Source organism: Rhododendron vialii, chromosome 7a, assembly GCF_030253575.1.
Source record: "Rhododendron vialii isolate Sample 1 chromosome 7a, ASM3025357v1".
Classification (NCBI taxonomy): Eukaryota; Viridiplantae; Streptophyta; class Magnoliopsida; order Ericales; family Ericaceae; genus Rhododendron; species Rhododendron vialii.
The window spans coordinates 5,348,285-5,358,850 of NC_080563.1; the positions used below are offsets into that span (position 1 = coordinate 5,348,285).

General features: G+C 39.2%; 1 protein-coding gene across 1 annotated transcript; it reads left to right on the plus strand.

Annotated features, from left to right (window-relative positions):
- The first annotated feature begins 8 nt into the window (after positions 1–8).
- Positions 9–8,939, plus strand: LOC131334195 (uncharacterized). The gene is made up of 2 exons (XM_058369107.1): positions 9–134; positions 6,419–8,939. Exon 2 carries the CDS (start codon positions 6,439–6,441, stop codon positions 8,641–8,643), a length of 2,205 nt encoding a protein of 734 aa, XP_058225090.1. The 5' UTR covers positions 9–134; positions 6,419–6,438; the 3' UTR covers positions 8,644–8,939.
- Positions 8,940–10,566: the final 1,627 nt, after the last annotated feature.

The window sequence follows — 10,566 nt, forward strand, 5'->3', positions numbered from 1 at the left end:
AGACACTTGTAGAGCCTCTGTCTGTCTCTCTCTCTCTCTCTCCAGCATTGCAAGCTCTAGTGAATTTCTGAAGTCTCAATTTCTAGTTTCTCGCAGCTGAACCACCCTCAGACGGTCAAATAATTTGTGTTTTGGTATGTACTCTCTCTCTCTCTCTCTCTCTCTCTCTCTTCATTAATTCTGCTGCTTAGAAGTGAATTTATTAACTTGCTGATTTTGTTGTTCCTTAAAATTTGTGCACAAACACACACTCCACACCCCACTGGGTAGGCTTGGAATCCCTTTGGATTCCTCTCTCTCGTCTCACTCTTAAACACACTAAATTTTTTTTTTTGAACAATGATATGGTGTCTATTCTTACTGTGTCTCTGTTATGCCTTTTGTGGTTTTCGGTTATGTCATGTGTGGTTCCATATTATGCCACGTGAGTCCATGTGTGGTATAATATGGAACCACACATGACATAATCAAAACCACAATAGTCATAACTGAAACTACAAAAGATATAATCGAAAATCACAAGAGGCATAACGGAGATACCGTAAGAGTAGACACCATATACCGTCCGGATTTAGTCAGGAATCCCGGATTTTGGCTAAAATGTGGACCATGATCTCAACCATTGGATTGTACTTTCAATAATCCATATCCGCGGACGATTTTCTTACAGGTCAAAAATCGTCTGTGGATGTAGACCATTGAAAACACAATCCAACGGCTGAAGTCATGGTCCGTACCAAAGCCAAAATCCGGGATTCCTGACTGGATCAGAACTCTCTCTCTATATATATAACTCAACAAAGGGTACACCGAAGAAGGAAGAGAGGCACAAACACAAGCTACATGGCATAAACCATGAGGCAAATGTTGTGCTTTGTCTCTTTTTTTTGGAAGTTGTGGGCTGTGTCATATGCTGGTTTTGGTTTGGATGCTGTTTTTTTTTTTTTGTTTCTTTGGGGTTGCTGCAGGTTGTGTTGATTCTGCTACTTGTTTGTGGTTTGTTTTTGCTCCTGTGGAGGGCCTTCTTAGTTTGGGGTGGTTGGTCTATTCAGAGCTTGGTTGTTGCTTGGTTTTGGGGTTTGCTGCTGAGTTGTTGTCCGCGTTCTCGGAGTACTTTAGGAGGTTTTTTGCGGGTCGCTTGGCCTGTTTCATGTTTCTTTTTGTCCATCCAACCATTGGTGGATCTCGCCGGAAAGTCCCCCAGAGAGAAAACGTAGTGGCGAAAAAAAAAAAAACCCCACGTAGCTTCAGAGTGTACCTCCGGTGTAGGGATGGCAATGGGTTGGTCGGAGTTGGATTTAGTGTCCCCCAAACTCACCTCATTCTATATCGGATTGGAGTCAAAGCGGGAAAAAATTAGGGAGGTGTTGGGATCGGGAAATAATCGGGTCCCTATTCACCGTGATAATTTGCCTAATTTTGTTCTTTTTAAAATGTTTTGACAAAAAAACAAGATATTGATGATTAATAAGTTAAAAAAATAGAAATAAAGAAAACAAAGATATAAACAAGTGTTTATTACTCGTGTTATATCAGAACAATGGAATATATTTAGGCCCCGTTCCAGAACACCTTCTTAAAAAATACGTACTTATTTCACATTTTCAAACTAAAAAATAATGTAAATGAAAAATAATTTTTCAATTTTTTTTGCACCGTATTAAAAATCTCAATGAGATCTATCAAACAAGATTCATATTGATAGGAAAATAATTTGCGAAAACACATGATTTTTGAACTTGAAATTGCCTTCTTAAAAACTAAGGACTTATTTTCCTTTCCGGTAGACATATATATAGCGGCGGACCCAAGAATTCGACATAGTAGGGGTACCAATTTTTTTTGTAATGCCGTAATATATGAGTTATAGTTAAGCACATTCACACCCAAATAATTTTAATTAATATTCATGATAATGTAATAATTTTAAAATATATATGTATTTTAATAACTAGCTACTTGGGCAAATTTGCTCACTTCGACCATATGCATTAAAACAAAATTATCATATGTTCATCATCTATTTTTCTATTATTAACTCTACAAGTACAAATTTCGGAGACTAAAAATGTACAAATACAATGTGCAAATTCATATTGAATACTACACAAATGATTGGAGACGTTAACCGGGGCAAACCTTAGTTGTGAAAAAGTTGAATTTTGAAAACAACCAAAAAAAGTAAGGCGAGTGGCCCAGTGGGACTCGAAGTTGCGTTATTAAATTCCTTTGCCATGGCATGTCTCTTATCACTGAACCAAACTTTAACATCTTACACAACATAGCATATATAATATATATATACATATAAAATTGGGAATTTTTATTTTTAAAGGCATGGGGGCACGTGACTCCACGTGCCTCAAGGTGGGTCCGCCCCTGCATATACATACAAAAATATAAATACCTATAATCGGAATCGGATCGGGTTAAAACAAGGTGGGGAAGCAAATACCATACCCGCCCCATTTGCTTATCAAATCGGGGAATATCCACTCAGATCAGGGCGGGAAGGTCGGAGACAGGGACAGATCGGAAGTAATTGCCGTCCCTGCTCCGGTGGTTCGGCTCGTATTCTTTCCAAAATTTGGTCAAAATTTTACTCCGCCTTGTCTTCTTGCCCAGTGGGCTTCTTCTCAGCAATATCTATCTCGACGTTATATTGGCATGTCTCGTCTATTCGGAGATTTTTGCCCAGAATTCGCATCAATCTCGTCCGTCCTCTTCACATCTGGCCAATTTCTCATTGATTTTTGTCATGGATGGCCAGATTAATCTTGGCGTCATTTTCATTTATCGCTGTAAAATTGCGTCCGATTGTGCTTTGTCCCGCTTCATGCGTCAATTTCTCATTAATTTTAGCCACGGGTAGTTGCTCTGAAGTCATTAATTGCTCGTCATCGTAAAAAATATCACATGTATAGTCTATTCTGAAAACCAAATAGCTCATTTGTTAATGCTAATATTGTCAATGTATCGCCTTCATATCGTCCGATCCGTCCATTTTTCTCCAATATATCGTATTTCTACCATGTAGATTTCAACCATCCGTAGATACGTATGTATAATTGTTAATTTGTTATTCATATTTTTTTCTAATTTTTATTGATTACTGTCGAATTAAGTGCATTCAACGTACCATCCCTTAATGGTGTTGTGAATATAATCCTGATTGTGTGAGCGTGGGCCATTATTTTGGAGAGCAGAGAGACAAGAGAGGATGTGAGATTGAAGAGAGAGGGAGTCCTCAAGACTAGTTGTTAAAGTATTTTGGCTAAAAAAGAAAAGAGAAATAATTTTGTCACTCCATTTTTTGTTAACGTCACTCCTCTGCAAGTGTATTTTTATTTTGGCTAAAAAAAAAAAAGAGAAATAATTTTGCCACTCCCTTTTTTGTTAACGTCACTCCCCTGCATAATGTATTTTTGCTCCAAAAATACACTTGCAGGGGAGTGACGTTAACAAAAAAAGGAGTGGCAAAATCAGCAGCCAAAAAAAATCATATTGAAAAAAATCACATTAGTATGCTAACCTAAATCCCGGCCGCGCAAAACAACTTTTAATCCTGTGGAAAAAGAATAGGAATAACTTTAGGATTCATGATCAACTGGATATTGATAGTTTTTCGTGTTTGAATTTCCTTCGAAACCAAATAGAATAATGAGTAATCGCCTTTTTTTTTTTTTTTAACTGATGGTCTCTAAAGCATTACCGAAATACAAATCGAGCATATTGCATCCCCAATATTTACAATGCACGTTAAATGGTCATTGGAGCTAACTCCATCCAAATTGACCGTTAAATGTGCAGAGGTATTTGTGGAACTTAGCTACAAGTATCGGTCTGGTTTCCCTAGATCTGGTGGGTGATGGTGGTAGGCGAATAAAATCTCTTGATTTTGGATGTTTGGTTTGGTTCACAGAAGTGGTATGTACTAGGGCCCGCTGTGGCTGTGTGCATGGGTCGCCTGGTTCGCTGGCTTTCCATTGGTGCTGTTTTATTTCTCTCAAGATCGCCAGGCGGCGTGCTAACTTTGGTTACTATTTCTGTTTGATGATTTCATCTGCGTCATCTGATTATGGTTTGAGCTGGGGTTCTCTTAGAATCCTCTACTGCTAATCCTCAGACGAACCCTGTGAGAACCCAACTTAGTCTCACATTGGTGGGAAATATAGAAATGAATTCGTATATAAGTATTTGCGAGCAACTACTATATAACTTGGAGTTAACTTTTTGAGCTACGTGGTAGGTCAAGGTTTAGCAAGTCAGTTGACCCTGATCGTTACAGACCCTATGCCGATACCTCGTATTGGTCTACTTTTGCAATAAGCATTGTAGAGCCTCCGAGCCTGTTAGTGCTTGTGCTCAAGTCTGATCGAACCTTTGTTTGCTTACGGGCTTTTGTAATTGCCGGATGGCATTGATGAGGCTCTGTTTTTGGGGTGTAAAATATTTTCTCGGTGTTTGGTTGTATAAAAAATGATAAAAATATTTTACATGTGAAATATTTTTCATTAATTGGATGAAAATGACTTATCCTTAAATCTTCTGTAAATTATTTTTCGAAATGAACCCACTGCCTTCTACTACAATTCTCACTCCTCAATATTTTTTATTTGCGAACCAAATACCGAAAAATAAAAGTTTAAAATTTGTTTTCAAAAAATATATTTTACATCGAAACAAACGGAGCGTGAATAAAATTTTCTTGGGACAAAAAAGGAAAAAGAAATGTTATTGGGTGCACAATTGAGAAATCTCCACCCATATCCACCCGTCATTTTCCTCTTTATTACTTATAATAATTTCCTCACTTCTACCATATCCCTCCAAAATTTATCCCACTAACCAATGGCCATTAAGTTAAACAAATTGAAGTCCTCACTGAGCTAGGTTATAAGTAAACGAACTTGAACGAAACTTTAATTGAGTACTCAAAATTTACTTGGACTCAGGCAATTCGATATTTTTTTTGCCCCTTATGTGGACTCGGGCTATTCGAATTGTTTTTCGCCCCTTGCTTGCTAGACACTGTGAGAAATACCAAAAGGTTTATCTAATCGAAAACTAAGTTCTCACAGGATGTGTATTTGGAGTTCTCTACTTGTGGTACTACTTTTATACTACAAGAGAATAAACTTATTTTATAGACGCTCCGTGAATAAGTGTTTACAGCGCTCAATCTCGCGCGTCATTCGGATTAAAAACAAACTATTACCGATTAAAGATATTTATTATCGGCCAAAGTTTAAAAACATATCTCAAGTATTGATTGCCGAGACGGACGGGTGAAATTGTGTGGCTTCGAAAATAATTTATTCATAGTTCCTCTGTGAATAAGTTAATACAAAAATGACCCGTGCAAACTTTCATCGCGGCAGGCTCAGTACAAAGGTTGAAAAAATGGCTTGGTGCGTAGATGTCTAGGAATTTTGCAGACGACTACTCCACTTCTCAAGCCCCGTAATCCTTGTCATTGAGACGTCATTCGTCACACCACGCTACAACGAATTCGGTCTTTGACAACAAATAATATTTGTCGCCGAAAGTACAAAATTCGTCGCTGAAAGTATAAAATTCGTCGCTAAAGGTTTGTTGTTGCCCTGACTCAAACTCTATGGTTTCTAAACTACCACTGCACCACTTATTATTTCGTAGATGATATGGCAAAATTTAATCAAAATTTAAAAAGTAATTAGTCTTGTATTTAGTGACCAATTCCCGATTTCATCAACAAAAAAAATAAATGTACCATTTGATGATGAAAGTCAAATTTCGTTGCCAAAAGGGATCATTTGATGACGAAAATTTAATTTCGTCGCCAAATAGTATCTTTTGGCAATGAAATATGTGTTTCCTTGACGGCAAAATCCCATTTCCTCACCAAATAGGTCCAATTTGGCGACAAAATACCATTTCATCGCCCAAGGATACCATTTGGCGACAAAAATCAGAGTTAGTCGCCAAATTTCGACGTGTTAGACCATTTTTATTGTAGTGCCAATTAGGTATGCAATAGGTTACCTACAAATCGTCTCTGATCAGGATACAACGGAATCCAATCTTAGATTTTAATCTAAACAAGTTTTGGAGTTCTAATATTCCCAGAGGCCAGAAAGAAATATAAGAAACTGTATAAACTGCCTACAAGAGAAGAACACTTGGGAAATTAAGGAAGCTAAGAGAACACTTGGGAAATTAAGGAAGCTCAGCTGGCCCCCTCTATGTTGCCGACGTTTAGATTGTCGAGAGAACACAATAGTCTAAGTGATGTGGGCACTATTGTGTGTTTTTTTTTAAAAAAATTCTCGGTGATGTAGGCTCTAGTGCTATGCTAGTCAATCGCTCTCAAGTCACTTGATCCATTCGTATTTATTTGTTTCTTCTTCTTCTTCTTCTTCTTCTTCCATCATTACAGCAGAGAAGAAAGATCAAACGATGCCCTGCTACAGGACCTGCGAGTTCAACAGGAGCAATAAACAAAATCAGAAAGGTATAGAACTGAGCAAATATTGGGAAATATGGGATTTGAGGATTCTAGCTCTCTACATCCTTGTTTCTCAGTTATACCTTCATTTCTTTGGACGACGCCGCACAAAGACTAAGTCAGCGGCGATAATGATTGGGAGCATCTCGTTACTCTACGTACTCTCTGATTTGTTGGCTACAACTGCTCTTGGAAAGCTCTCCAAGCTCGCTGTCAACAAGAACTCCAAAGCAACCGACAGTTCTTCCAACACGACAACGGCCAATACCCACAAGATCCCGATGGGCAATTTCACCATTGGCAATGCCACCATGGGCGACCAGATGCTCAGGGTGATGTGGGGGCCTCTGATCTTGTTCTACCTCGGAGGTCCCGATACCATCACCGTCTTAAGCCTTCAGGAAAATCAGCTGTGGATGAAACACCTTATAGGACTCTTTACCCTAGGCTTTAGAGCAGTTTATGCCCTGATAGCAACCTGGTCGTATTTCCCACAAAAGAAACTCTGGAAGGGCAAACCCTGGTCCATAGAGGGGCTCATCTCTCTTCTGGCACTGTTGATTTTGATTCCCGGACTTATCAAGTACGGAGAGAGAGTGTGGATAATCTATTCAAGAAACAAGTACTACGGAGGTTTCGTTCGATTAAATCCAAGCCAAGTTAGAGTCAGTGATTCACACCCGAATGCAAGGCGAGTGCTTCTAGCTTATTTTTGTATCCAGACCTTAATGCCTCATTGTCCAGATTACCTGTGTGATGGGAGAAGAGTGAGAGATTTGGTAAGAAACTTCCTCAAGTCGGTTAGGAAGGATAGTTTCGATGCTTTCAAATTGATTGAGATTGAGTTGGGTTTGATATATGACATGCTCTTCAGCAAGGTGGGCACGATTTTCACCCTATGGGGAAGCATTCTGAGATTTCTTAGCTTGTCTTTGATTGTTTCTGGGCTTTTGGTATTCTTGAAGAGTGATAAGCCCCCTCCCAGTCCCGGGCGTGTTTTCGAAGGTGATGATGTGATTACCATCATTCTGATAGCTGGAGCCATTTTTCTAGAGATAGCTGGTATTGTCGTGCAACTTTTTTCGGATTGGGCCTTGGTTTGGGCGTGTAGTGATCGAATTAAATGGGCCACTCCGCTTCTCTCTCTTCACGAAGTTCTATTCTCTAAGAGTAAGAGATGGCCTGAGGCAATCGGGCAGCTCAGTCTCCTGGATTTCTGCACAAAGTATGACCCTAATGCGTGCACCCGCTGCTTGAAAGTCTGCTTCGTAACGTGCTTGGGCAATACGGCGGGGGAGTATCTTTATGGCATGGGTGAAGCGTTGAAGGGATACAAGGAAGAGAAGAGTCTAGTCCCGAATGTGAAAAAACTAATCATCAGTTACCTTCGCGAGAAATACAATCCGTCCCAGACTTCAACTCAGAAAATTGCAGAAGTTGATAATTCAAAGACTTCAACTGAAGAAATTGGTGGTAGTGATAGTGTTGCAGATGATGGTAAGTTGTCGACTTCAGGAGTGACAAGAGGTGAGTGGACCCTTAAAAAATATGATGAGCGACTAAAGTCCTGGAGTATTGAACTACAATTCCATAAAAGTATTGTCATCTGGCACGTTGCTACCGAGGTTTTCTACGGGTTGGATCATGGTAGGGATACCGTGAATCGGAAAGCGGTCAAAATGCTTTCTGATTACATGGTGTATTTGCTTGTTGAGTGTCCTACTAAGTTTCCCTTTTGCAATAAATACGACACTTTTGGGAAGGATTATGGTCATTTGAAGGAACTTTTCAATAGAGAAGTACCGTCTGGACAGAGACGGATTGAGAATGAGGGCGACATTAGCTATATTGCAAACGAGGCACACAACCTTGTGCAACACATGAAATCGCACGAGCCTCCGGAGAGGTGGGCTATTTTGGAAAGTATTTGGGCGGAGATGTTGTGCTACGCCGCTTGGAGGTGCCGAGTGAAGCACCACATTGAAGGGCTTCGACATGGGGGGGAGTTTATCACTCGTGTCTGGCTTCTGCAGATGCACTGTGACAGGACGCTGAGGTTGAGTAGCTATAGCTTGGGCACTGAATTGGATGACATAACAAGAAAAATCAGTGAGAAAGGGTGCGACTGCTCCTGTTTTGGAAGTACAACTACTTAAAGCAGAACGCGGCCAAGGGTTCCCCTGTTGGCTTGATTTGATATTCCTGCCGCGAGATTCTATCTTCATGCAACATATCCAGTTACGGATTGCTCGTGAAGTGTTTTTGTTTTCAGGAAACGCTTGTTTGATCTTCTGTTGTAAAATTTCAGAACCAGTTTGCACTATTATGTCTGAATGCGTACTGTGTGTAATATTAATGTTGTGTAATTGCTCAACTGAGTGTCGTAATAATATTTCAGTTGTGGGTGGTATGGATGATTGAAATTTGAATGAAGAGAATTTGTATATGTAAAGGTGAAATCCACACTTACCTAGCAGCTAACTATATTATTCGCATCGGCAGGTAGAGTCCTTGGGTTCTCAGGCTCTGTGTACGCGCGCGACTCTTTTTAATGCCGATTTTGAATCTTTCATTGTAATTGTTTTGAACACAGAGTAAGGGAACAACATAAGGCAACAGAGACCGATCGCAACAATAGCAACAGAGGTGTCTATTCTGATGTCGCCCGTGAAAGGAACTAGTTCTAGTGCAGTAGAAAGTTTCACCATCCGAAAATAGTACTTGAGCGGTTGAAGGTTAACACAAACACTAATAAGAGCTTTGTTTGATTAACCATGACAGGTAGAACAAGAGCACAACAATGATCACTATCGTAGCTTTCACACCTCAAATAGGTCTGTACTACTTGAGAACGCGTGTGGAGGCGGGTCACGATTCGTGTTCAATATGTATACGTACAATGAACGGGAAAAAAAGGCTACCACCACCGGTGGTTCGAAATCTTAACCTTGTGTGGTGCCCGTCGTTTACCACCGATGGTTGCAGACCTTGCGGGGGTTGCCGATGGCCGAGTAGAGGAAGAGGAAAGAGAGACTAGGAAAAAGTTGTTTTAAGTCTGGATGGTGTTTAGTTATTGAGTAATGCGGGAGCACCGCCACGTGATGTTTCGGACCAATCCGAATTAAACAACTCATTTATGTCGGGTTCGGACATTTATTCGTGGATTCCATGAGAATCTGTGATCGTGGAGTGGGATTTTAATTCGTTACATCCCGTAAAATATGTTTTGTCTTCTGACGAGAGTATTTAGGATTTTTCTGTAATTAACTAAACCCCACGAGTAGATGCCTAATTAATCTCCCACTTATATACGCGTACCATTATTTTTGGTACAAATTACAAAAAAATTTATAGCATTATAGCTTTATTTCTCCATTCACACAATACATTCTAAAGTATGTATCATAAGTTTTCTTCGAAAATTGATTTTCGCACTCCACAAATTACTATTTACTTTTCAAATGTGAAGTGCAAAAATCAATCTCTCACTTCACTTTAATAGAGTGCAAGAATCACGTACAATTTTTTTTTTCTTTTTGGTGATTTTTTTCGGGAGAATTTCACAGATGAAGTTGATAGATGATGGCATCGCACTCAATATGTTATTCCCATTTGTTTTTTTTCTTTTTGGATAGGCTATTCCCAAGTGTTAGTAATGGATCCATGAGGGAATTTCGCAAAGTGCTCATTTTCTTTTTTCAAAATTGTGATCAAAAGTATTTCTATTGACATATTGGATAATGAAAGATGCTCAATCTTTTGAAGTCCAATTAGAAAAAATACTCCTATCTCACTTCCGGCAATGAAAAGAAGCTTTCTAATTTCACGTGTTTTTATTTGAAATTATACTTTAAGGAGCTTAAATTAAATTAAAATAGAAGAATGTGAGGAGCACTACCTTTTTTTTTTGGCATCAAAGAAGAACATCATATATCTAAAATAAAGGGCGCCAACGACAAGTGAAAGCCATGAAGCCAGCTAAGGAACAGAACACAGTGTGAAAAAGTGAGAAGAAAAACACGAAAACAACAGAAAAAATAAAAACAGACAACCAAAAAAAAAAAAACTTTTGTATATGC